We start from the raw sequence: 21,446 nt of genomic DNA, 5'->3' as shown, positions 1-21,446 counted from the left end.
TTTCTACACAAAAAGTGTTAAAACCCACAAGTTTGGTACGATTTATCAAGCTTTAAGTTGGAATTTGTTTTTTATTTAAATTTTCTTTAACCCAATCTATATGCCAGTATAAAGATTTGGATACATCTCTTCGGAACACATGCCTTTCCCTACCCTGATTGGAATCAGTTTATCTTTGGTATGAAGCAAGCACGTCCAAATCCCACTTCGACGCCGATCTCTGATTACTAGATTAACATTGGTTCTGCAGGTCTGACACACAAGTAACATGTGTTTATTTTTATCTAAAATAATTTTCACGTAAATTGTCAGTCGATCTTTGGTCAGATAAAGTCTGTTTCCACAATCTTATTGAGGCTTTCGTCGCCCAGTTTACCTCCGTAGTAAAAGTTGCAAGTCAATGAAGCCTTAAACGACTATGACCGACAACAACTTAGCAGTATTATTATAATTTAGATTTTCGTCATACCAAAGTAATGTGCAATCTTCAAAATAAATAGAGGCACTCTATTGAAAGTGTGTGGTCTGATTAAAGATGCGTGCCCTTTACCTGCAACAAAATTTGTATCTATGCAATCATACCACATCTTCTCTTTTTATATAATACAAAGGAAAATAGCTGTTTTTAATGCATTTAATTCTGATTTATTTTATCTTGAAAAATCGGAAAACAATCTTGATATCCCATGACCTTTTCTGTTATAATTTTTTGTTTCCATTCATTTCAGTAATAAATTCATCAAAACGCGTTGAATCTAAAATAATACTTGGCATGTTTTGTATTCGTCATGAACACTTTCTTGTTCAATGTAAGAATTTATCTTGATCGTGTGTTATTCGTGCTAATTATTAAATAACATAAACCTACAACCTCCAAATAGGAACTCCCTTCATATTTTAATTGAATGAAAAAGAAAAACTTAATTGATGCAGTTTCGGAAATCCCTGCCATCGGAAATTGTTTTGATATTACAAACTTTATGGTTCATTGGAACGTTTTATTTGGAAACTATACAGTAAAAAATTCACACGGAATATTATTCTCTGTTAATGCATTTTTGTTCGAGAAATTAATTCAGAATCGCGGGAGATTCTGATCAACGGCGTGGTACAGAAAGAATTAATTGATGTTAAAGCATAGTTGTTCTTTTTGTTTAGAACCAATTACACCCATGCCAAATCATAATTTAAGAGAAAACATGACAAATATCATGTTTGACATTCCGAATTAATTTTTAAGAGTCTATATGACATCGAAACATTGTTTTTATTATGGTATTGTGCTATAGTTCCATTTAAAACGTTCGATTCCAATTTCCGATTTCCGTTTCTTTCATATTTCATGCGATGCTTAAATTAACGTTGTAATAAAATCCGTTAATATTTTTTCAATTACCAGATAAATGTTATAATTAAGAAACAAATTGTCATGTAGATTGAATATTTTGACAAAAAGCTTTCTGAAAACTTAATACATGACATCTTGGATTTTATGCTCTTGTAGTTATATATTTATAATTTATAATGTGGTTCTTTCTAACATGATGAAATATATCTGCCTCATAATAAAATAAAACATAAAAATCTAGTTAAATTCAGTTAAAAAGTCATAATTTTAACATGTTTTATGGTAAAAACAAGATATTATCCCAGATAATCACTTGCCGGTAGCAAATGTTAATCTAATTAGTAGGCGGAGAGAAGGGCGGATCGAGAAATTTATCGTCTGCTTCTCACGCGCAATGCAACTAACCAATAGAATTTGACAAATATACACCGACTATCCAATCATATTGCATATATTTATTCAACATCAGGTAGAATTTCTAAACACGGACCTGTCATGTCGATTGTCAATTCAATATTTAACAGAGGTGGAAACAAGAATCATTCTTATGTCGGCCCTATGATTACTGATAGTACGCTATATCTTCTTTTGTGTACTACGTAGATTTAACTAGAGTTTACCAACATATTTATCAATGAACATCATGTATAGTTATCAATAATTTATGTAAACTTTTAGTTTTATCACAAGTTTGACTGAAGTTTGTGAATTTATTACTTTTAAGAATTATTATAAGTGAAAACTTACAATTGTTTATAATTTTGATATTGTTTATCAAAACACGGAGAGATTTATTGATTCTGGATTTTCACAAAAATAACTTTACAAAACTGGATTGTTGAAAAGACGGAACTGTTTCGGTGATGTCCCTGTCTCAATTTGGATATTCGTATACCCCTACAACGATTTCAACTCCATCCCAGGTAAGCATTATAAGTTTATTATTAATATCGTATATATATATCAAATGAAATTAATTAATTAATTGTACAGAAAAGTTGTATTGTCTAGCTTCTTGGAGATAATTTACGAGTTACATTATTTGCAAAAACAATTAAAATAAAAACGACTAACAAATATGTCATCTTAAAATTCCGTAAATTATTTTGTTTACTTATACTTAAAGAAAAAAGACAATAAATTTACAGAGATATGTACATCTATAATAGACACCTAATAGTTTACTTAATTGGTTCAGGCAATAAAATATATTTGAATGGCAACACGGTGAACTCTTAACAGACATCTTAAAAAAGAGAAAAGTTACAGCTAATTGATAAAAGAAAACGAGAACTCATTCGTGTGAAATTAGTGCATGAGATACGTTAGAAAAGATTAATTTGGGAATTGCTGCAGAAAGTGACTGTCTATTTTTATCATTCTTTAAATAAGTGAATTCCAAAGTATACTTAAAAGATGTTTTTCGCTTTCACTGTTACACTTGGGTCTGATAAAATCAGACATTTTTAACCAGCATCCGTTTTATGTGCTAAGTAAATGCGTTAAAAGAATATTTATTACCATTATCGACAAGTAGAAGTGTATTGCCATTCTGAATTTTATAAAAGAGTTATTAAAAATTCTTTCCATATATAAGTGGAGATACTAGTATAATAAAAGTAATACACGTTTCCATAATTTCTTGATTTCCATGGTATATTTTTAGATAAAATTATAAACTAGTTTTTTTACCTTCATTCCATTCGTAATATTTCTTTTATCTTAAATTAATGTTTTTTAATATCATATAATCGTGAAATATCTATGGATTTTGAGATATAACCAAACACAATTAGTTTTGCCAAGGATTTGTATAGTACAAATCCTTGGTTTTGCGAAAATATATTTAGAATTTTTATTTTATATACAACAAATGAAATCACAAGAATAAGACAATCGTACTCTAAAGACACAAAATGGTGTTTTATTTATTTGTTTCATTAGGCTGTTTTCTCACTGACATTGAAATTATTCCCCTGGTTTCTTTATTATGTAAAACTTGAAAAAGATATATGCCACATTGTAAATGCATCAAAATAAGCCAATACTTTGTTGTTGCGTCTGAGTTATTTCGTTAGTAGTCTTCTAAAATAATTATTGCAAGTATTTCCCTAACCCAGAGGATTCTTATTTAGTATTAAATATTCATTTTAATTTTTTGATCCAACATTTAGTCTTTTCGAATTTGGTTAGTCTGTGTAATTTTCGATCCAACTTGATATCACTAACTCATTAAAATCAATGCAAAAAAAGGATAAAAGGAATTATATGAAAACATATTATATAAGACAATATTACAGCACAAACCAACAACAGCCGACTCATCAAAGAGAGAAAAAATCATACATACAAACACAAAACAATGCTAAACACAAGTTTCAGATAACCTGACTTAGAGAAATATGAAAAAGATAAATTTAATATAAATATTTAAATATTTATTTTATTTATTTTAAGAATTGAGTTTGTTTACTTAATAATTTATTGTTATCTTCACAGATCCTAATGTCTTCATCAACGACTTCTTCAATATCTTCTATATCAACCTCGTGCTGTGAGAATGGACGTCCTATCATGACAGACCCACACACGGGACAGACTGTCTGTTCTTGTCAGTATGGGTCTGGTCTACTGAGTGCATACTCCCGTGTCCCGGGATTAACTGACTCTATGTACAGTACGACACCATACCCCTCCCAAGGTTACGTCCCTCTAGGAACCGACCCGTCTGCATTCTACTCACCTTTGGTATGTATTAGTTCTTTTCGAGTGTATTACACGAACTTATTCATTAAATCTGTTTGCTTAACTCTGCAAACATATCTAAGCCCACTTCATTCAATAAAAGTAAATTTCCCTAGCTTCAACAGTGCTGAAGGGATGAAATATTTGTCAAATTTGTCAAAGTCAACGAGATACGGAAATAAGTCGGAGATAAAACCGTAATTGACTTCACTTAAAGCCACTTCTGATCATAAAAATAATGTAAATATACAAAATCCAGGTGATAGATTGCGAGTTCGGTGTACATTTCATAATCGATTTCTAATTGTTGATGTTTGGATGAAAAATGTATAATGTTTACAATGGAAAAATGTAATTTCCCTACAATAGCTTGAGGAATGTTTGGTAATTTACAAATCGATTTACAAGCTGCATTTTGTATCCCCTAAGCTTTGTGGCTAATACTAATCTTTTTAATTTCTGCAGCTGGAAGTCGATTCCAAAGAAAAAATATTGAGAAAATCTGAAACCTTAATATCCATCCCAATTTAGCTTGTTAAGGCAACAGAACTTGAGATATGACAACAACTTTATATAATCTGAATATCAAAATAATTATTCCGATCTTACTGTCTGGTGGTTTTTGAAAAGTACTCAAAGAAAATAATAACATGAAGATTTTCGAGTTAAAAATCCAAGTATAATTTTACTTAGATAAGGATTAATACAAATAATTTAGCCGTTCCTTTTATTCTAAAATCATTAACCTTTTTTTAAGGTAGACATGCATGTCCAAAAATGCATGTCATGAAACAGATATGACAAAAAGTCAGGAGTACATTACTAATGCAATGACTATTTAAGATAATAAAATACAACTTGTATAACTCAACATTTATTTCATTTATTGCTTGTCCTAAGATTCAATATACTTTTTTTTGTAAATTTTCAGTTATAAAAAAGACGTTATTGCTGAATCAAGGTTGGAAACGCTGACCTAAACAAGACATATCTTTTTTGGGTTTTGACTGTTAAATTTGGATTGATTCTTTCAAACGTTATATTCATACTTTGCCGCTCAAACTAATGGTCATGAGTTTTGATGAAAGTTATTCCAGAAATATGTGTCGTATTTACTACAATAATTGTCTTTCTTCTATATCAACATATAGACCGCATCTTATTTTGTTTATATAAAGTCGTAGACATTGTTTTTTTGTATAAGAAAAGGAAAACAACATCGTCCGAAACCCTTTTCAGGAACGCTCAAACCAAAACATTTTGAACGCAATGAATGTTTAAGGCCTATTAAAAGCTTTATTAAAAATAAGTCATGGAAAATATTTCAGATAGAATATGTATAAAAGAAATACATTGAAAGACTTCCAGTATTGAATTTAGAACATTTTAAGATGTCTTTTAATAATATTTTGCTGTTAGGGTATAGATACGGTTACATATTAGCACAAAAAAAAGTGTGCATTTGTCAAAAATAATACAAAATCCTTGAAAAAGTAAGATTATTGAACTAAATTAGTAAGTCTACTTATCCTGGCAAATGGAAATAGTATAAGTACGGTTATTTTTCAGATCATATCTTTATTACTAGTAAACAGAAACAATTTGAAAAATAACTGTATTTATACATTTGTATCCAACTTTTAGCTTTCTTGAAACCTGAAACAGGTATAATTTGAAAAATAACCGTATTTGTATATCCAATGTTCAGCTTTCTTGAAATCCAATATATATATTTCCTCAGTATGATTAGAATGATAATGTAAAATATTTTTAAGGTGATGTTTTTTATTCAATCATACCTTGTTTAAACGAACGTTATTTCTGTATTTGAAAAAAAAATCTCTTATATCAATCCAGGTTTAACATGTACGGTTTTTGTATCCTAAAATTGATCGTTCGTTGTTCTCTTGTTATTATGGATGTTTATTTATTTTTTAAATTTTATGAGAGAAAAAAAGAAAAACCATTTAAAAGCTAATGCACTGTATCAAATAAAGATAAAATGACATATCCTTTCTATATTAATCAATTACAAGGCTAACAACAAATAAAACATGGATTTATCGGAAAATAATTATTAATAATTATACCTCAACGAGTTTAGAAAATTTATGAATAATCATTGATTTTTCTGCCTTTTTAAGTGTCTTTATGAAATTGCAATTCTCACATTTTTATGTAATATTTAGATAAGCGGTATAATAGCATGTCATGTGTGTATTAAATGCTGATCTTCAAAAAGTCATTTATCTGATAAAACGGCCATTTAAATCTTTTTTAAGTAGTATGGAAATAAAGATTTCATACGTTTTTGAGTGTTTACAAAAGTTAAAATCTTTTCATTTTAAAAAGAGATGATTTTTTATAGATTCATATAAAGCGGATTGAATATATTTGTCAAACATATTGGCTTAGGCTGAGTAGCATTAAAATTTATTAAATTTCTTTTAAAACGCACAAATACTATTGATAAGATACGTATGCCTTCAAATTTTAAATATTATTGAGAAAATTAGTAATATTTTCAAACATCTGAAAATCAGCAATTTTTATTTTGTAAAATATTTTGTAATTTATATTACATATTAAGAAACCTCTCCAACCTCGCCACTTTTTTTAATTCTAGTTTTCCATTATAAAAGTTTTAGTTATATCGATCAAGAGTGTTTAAGTGCAAAAATATTAAATAAACATTCCTCAAACTTAGTTGTCTATTTTGACTTCTCCAAACTGACGCCCTATGTAAACGTCCGATAGTCAAATGCACCGATTTCAAATTTCAAGTGAAATAAAACTTAGCAGGAAAAATTTTCGATAAACTAACAGTTTGTTGAAAATCTGATAAAAAGACTACAAAGGCCGACTGGCTGTCTACGGAACCGTCGTGTGTTTTCCGTGCACGGTAGGGCAATTAGAAGCAATCTTGTTCACAAATTTTCTAAGTCTCTCAATCGCAGCATGAAGCTCCCCCACTTATTAGTATCTCCACAGATATTACTGAGATTTTATTACGAACGAGGCTTTTATATCAACGATTTTTTCTTTCGACTTCTTGCGACAAACTTCCGTTCTTTCTTGCATACTTAACACCCCGACCTCGCGCCAACTTTTATGAAGTGTTCCTCAAAAGTACGAAAACCGTGAGAATAAAGATATTTATGTCTAACTGTGAATAGCTTCCTCTCGAGAGGTTTCTTTTGAAAAAATAGCAATATTACAAAAATGAAATAGCACCGTGAGAATCTCGTGTATCCTAATGTTATAACGAGGTATAACGAGATCTATCTATCGTACTTAATATCAAGACAGAATCGTGTTACTGCAAATTAAGACGGATAAATAAAAACAAGATGATATGATGTCGCTAACGAAGTACGACATATCTTTATATTTGTAGATTTTTTGAAACAATTCTGTGATACATATAATTACTTGTGTATTTGTTTAGACTTTATTATCACGTCTATCTTGAAAGATATTCTACAAAGCTTCTCTCGCACCCAAACGTATAGCCTTGAACCACTATAGTATGCAATTCGGTGAGCATTGTCGAAAATACCGTCAAATACCCAATTTATGCCTGAGTTCAAAGAACGTACCTATTATACCCATATGTGTCTTTTTTAACGTTTTTTTTTTTTACTTATATGTAGCAAGAATAGAATCAGGTATATAAGTATGTTTCGGACAAAAATATCCACTTTACTATTCGTAAAATTTCATTATTATAGTATATTAAAAAAATGTACAACAAACCTACTGTTAAGAAAAAATAATAAAATTCAATGATAGGCATTTTAAAGTTATATTATTAAATCCATCAAACTTGGCTTGAAATTATACAAAAGTAAGATGTTTCTTCCTTCAAATATTTTTTATTTTGCAAAATGAAATATAACTATATATCTAGCCAGCTTAAGAATTTAATTCAAGGCAATTTAGAAGCGCACATGCAGATGAATACCAAAGTTAAAAAGACACGCGATGCATAAATTAAAGATGTGAATTTGATTTTTTTCATTACAGAATCCACATTATGATTTGAAGGAGAATGGCGAGTCACCATGGAGATCTTTGACACAGCCAACAGCCTGTTACCCATACGACCCAGCCATGGCCAGTTATCCGTATGGAAATACGTAAGTGTACTTTTACATTTATGTATAATATTTATCAACCAGCCTTTATAAGATCATTATGCAGTCAGAAAAACTAAGAAAAATTTAGTAAAATTTATTATACTAGTAAACAATTCAAGTTATTTTTCCTCCCAGATTTTCTAAAGTCAAATATTAGAGCCTGAACACCCAAGCAAGTCTGTTCAGTAGAATCATATACTCGACCACCAGAAAAGTTCAGTAACAGAAAATGTTAATCGTTCAGTCTAGAAACCTGTGGCCTAAGATAAAAAAAAAAAATAGACGCTAAAAATAAGTAGCAATTAGAATTGATGGAGACATTGTTTTGGGCCTAACAAATATATTTCCAGTTAAGTTACTAGCATTCAACAGCAAAGCTATTCATGACAACTTGAATATTGGTTTTGATATGTTTATTGGGAATTTTAGATATGGCGGAATGGACTTAAATGGTGCTGCAAGGCGTAAAAATGCCACAAGAGAAACTACCAACACCCTTAAAGCATGGCTGTATGAACACCGAAAGAACCCTTATCCTACAAAAGGAGAAAAAATCATGTTGGCAATAATTACTAAAATGACTCTGACCCAGGTCAGTACTTGGTTTGCTAATGCAAGAAGGAGGTTAAAGAAGGAAAACAAAATGACCTGGTCACCGAGAAACAGATGTGGTGATGACGGAGATGATGAAAACAGCAATGATAAATTAGACGAAGATGACGAGGAACAAAAGAAAGATAAAATAGACGAAAATAGCAATGACACAATTAAAGACTCCATGGACAAGTGCGAGAACAGTAAGTTTAATTTGTTTAATACTAAGTACTCGTTTTGTTTTAGATTAACATTGTTTTTACTTTACTGGTTTATATTCATATTTACATGCACATAATTGTTTGATTTTTTCGTGGGTTTTATACCTTACAATGGTTCCTTATTTTAACGTAACCATTACAATGTATAAGGCACTCAACGAAGTATACATTTGGTGTTATTGTTCACCTCTCTTTACCTTTTTCTGTTCATTCCAAATGAAAAATAGGTACCCTCAATTACAACAATTTATTGTAGTTTCTTCTATTTATATAAACCAAGAGTTCTTGTGAAATATGTAAAATGAATACCCAAATTGACTAAGAAAAAATGTCTCCCAAAAAATTTCCAAACCTTCAAAGTAAATTCAGAAAGTGAAAACATTACAAAATCAAACGATAGACTATATTATCTTATACATATGTTGTATTGGAATTCATAGAACAAGTACCTATATAAATTATACTCAATACTATATAAGATACTTTGAAATAATCCTAATCCTAAAAGAATATGTACCCAAACTATTTTATAAATTATTTGGATGTCTCATTGGCACTCATACCACAGCTTCCAAACTATACTTCTGAATGAATAACAATTGAAACACATTTTGTTTGTTTATTGTAAACATTTATAAATTTAACTGAGATTATATATTATTGGAATAATACGTTGGTACAAAATTTTAGATTAGAGTAATTTATTTTTATTTACATTTTGTACTAACATATTATTTAAAAAAGGAAATTTAATACTTTGTTGTGTAATTACAAAAAAAATCCAATCGTGCATCAATACATTAGAGCACGTACGTGCTATTTCCTTTTTTTAAAATATTAAAAAATTACCCGTGCATTTAATTTGCACCATGTGCATGCATGAGGTTGTGCAAGAATGCAATTCAAAAGGTATATTTGTCAATATATTCAATACACTTTTTTATTCTTCTTAAATCGGATGTATCAGTTTGAAATGCATAACAGCTAAGAGAAATTAACTGTTACTGAAAAGTTTAACGCATAAAATTGCAGTTTAAACGGCTCATCTTAAATCGATAATTATACAGATGTCACATTATAATAGTGATATCAACTGATTTTAGGGAAGATAATTATAGGGCTTCTTTCAGTTGTTAATAATGGTTCCACCCCTGTAATGTGGTCACAAACAAACAAATTGAAATTGAATCCTATCATTTTAGTCATATGCCGATGCGCATGGCACAGTCAGCTTTTGTAATTTAATGAAAAACATTCAATGATGTTTGTGGATTTAAATTCTATCCATTCACATCATTTATTGAATTTATTTTAGAAAACACGAGTCCGGTACGGCAACGATCAATCTCTGCACGTGTTAGTCTTACAACAGTCTATGTTGAGCGATGCCTACTTTTTAAAAACTGTTATCAGATTTAAGGAATTAAGAAAGACATTTGACATCTACCGATAATAATCGAAGTTTCATTTTAAATTGTCTTTTTGAGAATTAATACTATTTCGTGCGTGGCTAAGCATCTGTAATTGAAATCAATACAATGAAACCGAGACTCCATATGATGTCAATTGTCTTGTAGAATTGTCAATGGACGGTTTGTGCTTTTAAAATCATGCAGAGTTCTACACGATCATTCACGATGATTGCGATAAGTGCTCTAGAAATACTACTTAGCTTTATATTAACTGTTTTGTGACATTTTGTATAATATTAATTGATGTAAAGATATGAGAAAACTAAGTCACATGACTCTGAAATTGACAAGGTTTTATTTACCATGGGATAAATCTCATAAAACGATTTCTAGTTAAATTTAAATCAGTTAACATACATTCACTGAAAATCTAAATTAGTCAATTTGACTAATTTAATTAGTCATTTTGACTGTCCTCTAGATGACAATGCACTTTAATCATTTTGACTATGCTCTTAGTCGTTTGACTAGATGGTTAGTCACATTTGACTGAGTAGGGTGGTCATTATGACTATGTTAGGAAGTCAAAATGACTATATGTCATACTCGTTATGACGAATTAGATTGTTCAATTGACTATGCACATTTGTCAGTTTGACAATTGAATGCAGTCCATATGACTGATTGAAATAGTCGGAAGTGACCATGTTGGTTAGTCAACATGATTACTGTGAATAGTCACGACTGTTAGACTGTTATTTTTATTTGTGTTGTGTTTTTTGTTCTACCATTTAATTTGTGTGCGTTTTATTCCGTTTCTTTCTGTAATGGTTCATTTCTTCTGTTATTCTACTTTTTGTCGTTTCTCTTCCATAGGATTGACAAATACATCTGGAATATCATATCATTAAAAATACCACAGCAGCAATACTAACAATGACAATAGTATAGGACCACAAAATGCTCAATGTTCAAAACCTTCCTATATCTTAAGTTTCCATGTGTAACCATTACTCAGTGACATATATTTAAGTCTAAAAAGAAAATAAAGAAAATAAATTTATTATAAACTCATTGTTAATTTGAAGTGTTTATTTCAGATATTTTGTCGGTATCAACTCTGCATGTGTCCGTGTGGTATTCTCTATGGTAAAAAATCTCTCAGCTGTGTTCATACAAATAGCAATGTCTTCATTTGCTGAAAAATATAATTATATCATTTTAGAAGCTAAAATATAGCAATAAACAAGTATATCAGTCATGTTAAAAGATTAAAGAAAAAACTTATTTTAAAATCTTTGATCTAGTGATTTAATCACTCATCTTATACCATTAATTTGTAATGTAAGCACCGGGATCTTGACAGCCACCCATCCTATATCACAACATTGTAACATTGTAATGTAAGCACCAGGATCTCGACAGCCACCTATCTTTTACCACAACATTTTAATGTAAGCACCAGAATATTGACAGCCACCCATCTTATACCACAACATTGTAATGTAAGCACCAGGATCTTGCCAGCCACCCATCTTATACTACAACATTGTAATGTAAGCACCGGGATCTTGCCATCCACCCATCTTATACCACAACATTGTGATATAAACACTGGGATCTTGACAGCCACCCATCTTATAACACAACATTGTAATATAAGCACCAGGATCTTGACAGCCACCCATCTTATAACACACCATTGTAATGTAAGTACCAGGATCTTGACAGCCACCCATCCTATATCACAGCATTGTAATGTAAGCACCAGGATCTTGACAGCCACCCTGAGTTTTTAATTCATTGTTGTGAACATCGATTGCAGTGTTTATTTTTAACAGTTTTTGCTCAGGTGAAAAAAAGATATCGCTAAATACTCTTTTCAATCCACAATACGTTGTATGTGTATCAAAATTGATATCCCGTATACGTATCCCCCTTTTTTTTTATTGTCGTTACGTCAACATGTGCCGATATAACTTTCATTTATACACTTCTTTTTCTTAAAATCAATTTTTGTAAGTAAGAATTAAAACAAATATACATCATACTTACTTTAAACAATTGGGTTATTTGACAAAATAACAGTTTCTGTGCCTTCTGGTTTGTTTGCATCTACACAATCTATTGAACAAAGGGAACGCGAAAGAGTGCGCGTGAAAACCGATACTCTACACCACGTGGTGCTGTGACCACTAACATAGTCAATTGACCACGAAGGTAGTCATAATGACTTGATGGGTAGTCATATATGCTTTTGACTACCTTTCGGCTGATATTTGACTAACTGAATAGTCATCGTGACTAATTTAGATTTTCAGTGTTGTAAACGGGAAGAAAGTGGTTTTGTAAACAATAAACAACAATGAAAATGGAAGCTAGGATGTATTTAAAGTGAAATACATGCATTGATATCCACGATGAAAATAAGTGAAATCTCAAAAATACTCTGAACTTCGAGGAAAATTCAAAACGGAAAGTCCCTAGTAAAATGGTAAAATCAAAAGCTCAAACACATCAACGAAACGAGGGGATAACAACTGTCATATTCCTGACTGGGTTCATGCATTTTACAGGAAAGTGAAAGCATTATATATGAGTTTCTGTTTATGTGTAGGACAATTAAGCTTTTATGCCAAATGTCAATAGATATAAACTAAATATAAAAAAAAATTAATAAGAAACAAAAGTGACGCCCACAGGAACCAAAACAGATTATGGCATCTTTAAAAGTTTCAAATAAAAAAGAATTAACAAAAATACCGAGCTCCTAGGTTAATTCAAAAAGAGGATATCTCAATTAACATGAAAAAATAAAACGCTCTACTATATCATAGATGTATAAACCTTCATCTATATATGATTGCATACACAATGCCATCCCTTGGTGTCTGTTGTCGACATCATATATTCTTTTGTCTGTTAATCTTTCCTTGTAATATCTCAAAAGTCACAATATGGTAAATTGAATCTATAAGCGTTCGCCTCTTTTGAGGAATTAAATATCGCATTACTGACTACCTAACAAAAAAAACATTTTGGCATATACTTATTCCAGATAGCTTCTTACATATAACTACACATGAAAAGCTATCTTTCTGTCGATTACATTTTTGGGACAGGATTTATAATATAATTGATAGAGAACATGGTTAAGTTTCGTTGTCTACACCTTTCTGCTTAAGTTCCCAATTCAGTTTCAAAAGATAAGAACTTAAAAATGTATGAGGTAAATTATTTTAAAAATATATTTAAAAAAAAGAAGAAAAACTGAAATCTTGCATCTTGACATTGGCGTAATAAAGTAAATGTGGACATTTTCTAAATTGGCATCCAACTGAACAATTCTGGTGGCAATTTTGAATATTTGTCTTTTTTATTATCCGGTATGATATGATTTTAGGAAATCAATATAATGGCCACTTTATGCTGCTGAAATAACTAAAACTGTTACATTTTTTTAATCTGTTTGGAATGATTTATTTTATTTGATGCATGTATAATATGGTATATACGTTTCCTCAATTATCCTTTGATGAAATAGTAAATGATTGATACAGTAATGTTTCGAGTCTCTCAGCCAAAGTTGACCGTAGCTGGATTCTATTTTTCTCTTTATTCCCCTTTTGGTCAAATACTTGAAGCTACGACAGTATATTTCAAGTACAACTGCATTTATACGTCGTGACATGTCTTTTAGTCCTATATTGTGGGTTTCAGCATTCCTGGCTGATTGGATGGTAAATTCAAAGAAAACGTTTCTGATTCAGAAAATTCAGGGAGTCTTATTTTCTTTGATTTCTTTTTTGCTTCAATGTAAAACCCTTAGACCTGTTTAAATTGGCATAGTATGTCTAAAATTGAAAATTTGCACGTGTTTTCATCATTATTAAAAGTTTAATATCGGTTTGGGGTTACGTAATCAATATTGCTTATATCCAAAATGTTGAGCACAAAATCTTAAAATGACAACTTTTGCAGTTTTTCTATAAATTTCTAAAGTCAAGACATTGTTATATGTCAGATTAATATCGTGAACAAGATAGATTATTAATAAAACTTTTCAATTTTCGAATTCAAGAGACATTTCTTTGCCATTACTTTTCCTTTTTAAACACAGACAAATGTCAAAATATATTACGTCTGTATGGAAATACAATTTCTTAAACATTTCTTATTCTTATATATCAATATAAAATATCGAGAACATAATAGACTTATAAATAAATAATCGAACATTGGTTTACTGGTCAAATCATATAACTAATTTAGGTGGTATTAAAGTTAGTATTATTGCAAAGCATACATTTTTTACAGTATTTTGTTAAGTATTTCCTGAAGTGAGATACCTAAACAAAATTTTGCGAAGAAAGATATCATATATTATTTAACAAAGCCATGTATACATTCCTTGAATACTTGACAATGAACGATATGTAATAATATTTAATTTGGTATAAGTGCAAATTTAAGACATTTTATAACAAAAAAGTTATATTTAACTCATTTTCTTTAAGGGTTTCAAAAACTTTAAAACATCGCTACTTTCCAATATCCAAAACCCTCTCACGCTTTATATTTCGCTATCAATATTCCATTTCAAGATCACAAAAAAAGCTTTTTTTCATCAAGATCGCTGCCTATCCATCGAAAAGTAACATTAATCGTAGAAGATCTACATTAGAAACATGAAAAACTGTAGTTTGTTTATTTCTACGAGGTAAGGTCTGTTTTATCTCTGTCGAATTGTTTTGATGCGTCGGCGTCATTATGGCTTTACATTAACCACCTCCTTTCCGTATGTATAAATTACATATCATACTTATGTTTTCTAACTTCTTTATCCAGGAAACTAATAATGACAACTCATTTTATAAAAGGATACATTAATCAACTTGTAAACTTCGGAGCCTTCTCGACTGTTTGACAATGGATAACACAAGATGGCGGACGTCATTTGCCGTGTCAATGTCACGGTTCAAATATTACGTTATGTTGTATATAGACCTCAAAGAAACAATGACAAGGCGACAGACATAAATTTAGTTTTTACAAATTTTGAAATACAGCCGTCTTCAGTAGAAGAAATGGACATGTTGGATCGGTGATTACTTTATGACAACAAATAATTATTACTATTTAGTGCGTGATTAATGGCGATGTTTTTAGTCATTGCCTTAAGGGACCTTCAAAGTCTCATGTCCCATGTGCTATACAGAATATCGCTAATTGAATAAAACGAGAAAATTTATTATATTATACAAAAAACATGATTTATTTATTAACTTTTATTATTGTTTTGTGCAATTGTCATTATTAGAGTTATACGAAATACATTAAATTATAAACAACTTACAATCGTCACAATCATAAGAAACAGGGGCTTTTTAACAAAAAATGTTTGACAATAATTGATCGTAAGTCAAAACTGAAATATTCATGACTTACGAGGATTTTTTGTCGCAGACTTAAGAAACTGTTTTTAATTGAGAATGTTAACGTCTGAAATTTAAAATCAAATTTACACAGCTACTTTTACATAGGTACTATTTCTGTACTAAAAATCTGTAGTACTGGAAATTTACTTTTAATATTCAGTACTATTTTGTTACTTTAACATTATTGTACTATTTAGGTACCTGTATTTTACAGTACTTAATTTGTACTTGAAATTTAGGTACTTCAGATTTTTGGTTACTACCGTTACATTTTCAGCATTTTGAAAGTTTTTCTATTTCAAATCTCTTAAAATTATGATTTTCAAACATGGAATATTGTATTATTTCTGTACCAAAATATTTAGTACAAATCAGGTACTGTAAAATACAAGTACCTAAATATTACAATAATTTTAAAGTACAGAAATAGTACTAAATATTAAAAGTAAATTTCCAGTACTACATATTTTTAGTACAGAAATAGTACCTATGCAAAAGTAGCTGTGTAAATGTTTGAGAAAATAATTAGTTTTCAAATCTCGTAAATTCATATATTATTAAATATACAAATCATATGCATGTAAATAAAAGTAGGGATCCCAGAAACTCGAAACGGAATGTGAGCGGAAACATCGGCGAGCGCCATCCATCATTAGAACCATAACAACCAAATTGTCAGACCTTAAAATTCTGGTATTGTAAGATCTCCAAGACCACGTAAAAATTTCCATCGATAGTTGAGACACAAACTATGATTGTAAAACTTTAATTCTGATATCTATGATGAGTTTATTAATGTAGTGTCAACTTCAGCCTTTCCTGTAAAATGCAATTTAATATAACAAGTCAGGAATATGACAGTTGTTATCCATTCGTTTGATGTGTTTAAGCTTTTTATATTGCCATTTGATAAGGGATTTTCCGTTTTGAATTTTCCTCGGTGTTCAGTATTTTTGTGATATTACTTTATATATATGCATATTAACAAAATACAGGTTATAAAATATTTATATATATATTTCTATAATTAATGACATATTCAGATAGGAACACGTATGGAATATCATAGTGATATTCAACACTGATTTTTTATCCCTTTATACATTAACAAAACCTTTTCATTGTTGATTTGTAAAAAATAATTTCATAATATGTGCAGTCTCCTTTTTTATTTAATCGTTTAACTTATTGGATAAACAGATTTGTTAAGTTTATCTAGAAATTAAGGAATGCATAGTCGAAGAACGTACTCGAAAATGCTTAAATGTAATATTTATTTATGAATTTTATGAAATGATACACTTACAAATTCTACAGTTGGTTACAAATTATAATATAATAATAATAATTCTAATGGTAACAAGTGTGTTTTAGGAGAGAAAGAAAAATATAGGTTTCGGATACTAATATATATTAGATAAAAGAAACGAGTGGTTAAAAAATAAAAATAAAATATCCGGACAAACACGAAATATATTTTCAATATTGTTTAGGCAATATTAAAATGAATTCGAAAAACAAATATTGTTTTAAGTAAATCAATAAATCTAAATGCATGTAAATATAAATGTATTGCATTCACATTTTCTAACGATCTGTTTTTATATTTATTTATTTTTTTTCCAAAGTTTCTTTATTTTCTGATATCTACATCTTTTTCATTTTGTTATATTTTTTTACTAAAATCTGTGGCTTCGATTAAATGGTTTAAAAGTGTGTATTACTCCAATAAAAGGAGATGCATTTATGAAGTACCCGGATCAGAAACCTCTTAGTTACTGCCTTCCTATAAAATTAGCTGCACGTTTTTCGAAGGTGGTGGTCCATTTTTACCTGAGTATAAATGTATTAAATTTGTCCTCTGATCTGCAGGTGTTAAGATTATTGATTTTGAAACCACTTCTATTAGTCTTATACTACTTAATCTTTTAAAGAATGACTTCAGACACTTTTATAAATCAATTTCCGTAATAACATATTAAACAGATTGAAATCTGTAGAATAATCAGTCATCATATGTTTTAAATGCTTAATTTACCTATACACAGAAAGCATACAACTTTCAAATTTAAAAGGCAGAACTTTCCAGCCTCTGTCATATCAAAGCTTTCCGTAAACGGTTGTTCCGGAGATCATTCAAAAATTAATATAACACCTGGGATATAAGGGTTCAACAAAGAAATTTGGAGACAATTAAAAGTATAAGAAGGCGTTCGATTTCAGGAAAAAATATTTTCTTAGTGCATTACTATATAATCTGCATTGCGTTTGTATCTAAGTTGTTTGAATAAAGTGCAACAATTGAAATTAAAATATCAATATGTCTGGAAACTAGAACAGCTTTCACATATATTGTTGAATTATTTATTATTACAATGGACAAACCAAGATTAAAATGTCAAAGTTTTTTTTTTAAATTGTCTCCATTTTTCCCATCATAAGCTTAATTTTAGGGTTTGAGTATTCAACAAACGTGATATGATACATGTTTAAAGTCTGAAAGGTTTTTAAATGAAACATTTTATTCTTTAAAATTAAACTGATGGATAATCACATCGCAGGGAAGATTACACGTTACGGTAGACATTTCAATAATATAATTTAAGTTAGAATAAATAATTATAGAAGTGTAATTTACGGTACTGGTATATGGTTTAACTGATATTTAAATCATGCATTGCACTTGTAAGATTTTAATGATAAATATTGACATTGGATTTTCAGTTTATAAATCGAGCATATATTTGAAAACAAGATTGCAATCCCTTCAAGTTGGCGTACGAGTGTCTGGTTGATATGCTAATGTCCTATTTAGTTTCGTTATGGTCTGCAAAGTTCCTTTTTAGTTTTTGGCTGGTCTGCTAATGACCATTTTGGTTTCTGGCTGGTCTGTTATTGTTATTTTCTATTTGGTTTTTCGATGGGCTTGTAATGTCCCACTTAAATTCTGGCTGGTATGTTAAGGTTCTTTTAGTTTGAAGCTTTCAAACATTTTAAGAATTTGGCATCAACATCGTTTGGTTTCTAGCGTACCAGATGACGATATGTTTTAGAAACATCTGCGTTACGCATTGAAATCATTGTTCCACATTTATCAACGAATGTATCGTAACTTTTGTCTTTTGTTCAGTGAATAGAAAGACAGCTGTACAGGAAACTAAGCTAAAAATATTGATAAGGGTCCAATATTAAACCAAATGATGTAATTAACATATAAACAGAAACGTTCTTCATAAGTTTATGCTCATATACTATAGATCGGTGTTGTGCATATACTGAATTTCATCTCAATAACTTGTCAGAAAAGTATTAATAATTTTATTTTTGTTGTTGTCGAATCTTTATTTTCCAAATGTTTAATCTTCCTATGCTCAATTTTTTATTCATTTATTGCAGGTTTACTTTCAAATGCTAAAACGGACCCAGATCAGATTGATGTTACTACCTTTGGAAGCAGTACTAAACAAGATATTCTTGGACTTGAACCTATTGGAATCATAAAAGATGAACCGAATGGTCTTCCCCAAGGATTTTGTGGCCCAGTAAATGACTTAAAGACACCGACGATGGGTGTTGTTAAACGTCTAGATTCTCCATGTTCAAACAGCAACGATTCAGGTCTTAGCGATGTTAATAACACTCTTGCATTAAATGGACCTGTTCTTGACAGTAGTGATGCTTTAAGACCTCGGATATGGTCATTGGCCCACGTAGCCACATCAACAGCTATTCCTACCTCTTTATCAGCAAGTATGAAGGATCAAAACACTGCTATGAATTATTCTAAACCTGGATCTTCTTTCACAACTAACACTTCCTCTATGCGATCCTGGATGGACAGTACTTTTCCAGTAGGATCATCAATGTTTTCACCTAGTCCTGCTGGATATACAAACATTTCGGGTTCTGCACAAAGTGACAAATCGCCATTCTCTATAAATGGTTCAGCTTTCAATGGTGTGTCATCCGGAAGCACGTCTTCTCTTCTCCGGCCATATCCTTCTCTAACCTCTTTGTATTCACCTTCTGGATCAAGAGGTTCCGAAAGGATACCAAATGGTACAATATGATAACAATAACTTTAATGCATTTGTTAAATATTAAAATAACAAAACATTACAACGAATACAGTGTGGACTATGTCCATATATTTGACGGAATGAATCTTTCCACAGAAGAACCATCTTGCCATGTTTTTGTTGTGATATATATCAAACTTGCCATATTAAGTGCTAAATTAGTCACATATCATTGGATTAAAACACTATCGATGTCAAGAAATGTTCTTTACAGAAAAATCAGTGTATGACACAAAGATCACCAATGATCGACTTCGAGTCAGAAACTAAATTAATCATTCCTTTCAGGCGGGAAATATAGAATGCAATATTTATAACATAGCCAGGCTTAGATCTAGGAGGTCAAAATATAGGTCATACTGAAACATGAAATGGACATCAAATGTCGGATGAGGAAAAGCATTAAACAAATGAATAACCTAATGTACTTAAATTATTAGGAGCGGCAAAATATTCGAAGTTTGTAGTTAAGAAACAGGGTATTTGTTGTAAAATGTTCATATCTAATTAATTTTCTTCTAAGATGACATATCGAATATATTTAGTATTAAAATGTCATTAATAATTATTTGTGGTTCTATTATATATGTTTTTAACAAACCATTACCTATCAAACTGCATGCTTTAAGTTACACAGGTTAATAAAACTAATAATATTTTCCATACAAATAATAAAAATAATATGTAGATATTAATTCTAGTCCTTTGTTTAATGTCTGATATTGCATAATAATTGTAAAGCTATCTTCTTTTTTTTTTTTATCTCAAAATCAAACTGTTACAGTTTTGGTTCTTTTATATGATAAATAGATTTGTCATTTGTTTTAATTAAAGTATTCTAACGTCGAAATAAAGTTCATGAAAAAGTGCTAATTAATTTTTTAAACAAAAATGGTGATATTATATAGAAAAAAATATAGTATTTGTTTTAACTTTTTGTAATTTGAATATATGTTCCTGATAACATTTACATGTATACAGATTTAAAATATTTGTTAGTGTTTTTTTATTTTTAACATTACCGACCATCTCATGGGTCAGGAGTGAACTTGAGGGCAGAATGTATTATATGTTATGTTATATCAGACACATCTACAAAACTTATTTATTTGTTTAATAAACAATAAAGTTAAAATCATTATCTCATTGGTTTCATTGTTTTCGAATTCATTTTCCACAATGCCATATTCCACAATGTCATATTCCAGAATGCCATATTTTCCACAATGCCACATTTCACAATGTCATATTCCACTTTTCCATAATGTCCTATTCCACAATTTCACAATTTCATATTCCACAATTTCATATTCCACAATTTCATATTCCACAATTTCATATTCCACATTTGTTTCTTCTGATTTAAGTGTTTTTATCAAATAACAATATCGATTCCAAAGTACTACCTACGCATTACGACTAATAATATGTCTACAATGATGCTTGAGGGCTTATATTTGGAATTTGGGA

General features: G+C 29.9%; 1 protein-coding gene across 1 annotated transcript; it reads left to right on the top strand.

The window, feature by feature from the left end:
- Positions 1-1,805: 1,805 nt before the first annotated feature.
- LOC139523227 (Iroquois homeobox protein 6a-like) lies at positions 1,806-21,117 on the top strand. The gene is made up of 5 exons (XM_071317072.1): positions 1,806-2,271; positions 3,848-4,096; positions 8,120-8,232; positions 8,662-9,029; positions 19,294-21,117. The coding sequence occupies exons 1-5, from the start codon at positions 2,212-2,214 to the stop codon at positions 19,965-19,967; spliced, it is 1,464 nt and encodes a 487-aa protein (XP_071173173.1). The 5' UTR covers positions 1,806-2,211; the 3' UTR covers positions 19,968-21,117.
- Positions 21,118-21,446: the final 329 nt, after the last annotated feature.

The sequence above is a fragment of the Mytilus edulis genome, chromosome 5, assembly GCF_963676685.1.
Source record: "Mytilus edulis chromosome 5, xbMytEdul2.2, whole genome shotgun sequence".
NCBI lineage: Eukaryota > Metazoa > Mollusca > Bivalvia > Mytilida > Mytilidae > Mytilus > Mytilus edulis.
The sequence above is the reverse complement of the archived record's forward strand: the minus strand, read 5'-3'. Positions and strand labels throughout refer to the sequence as shown.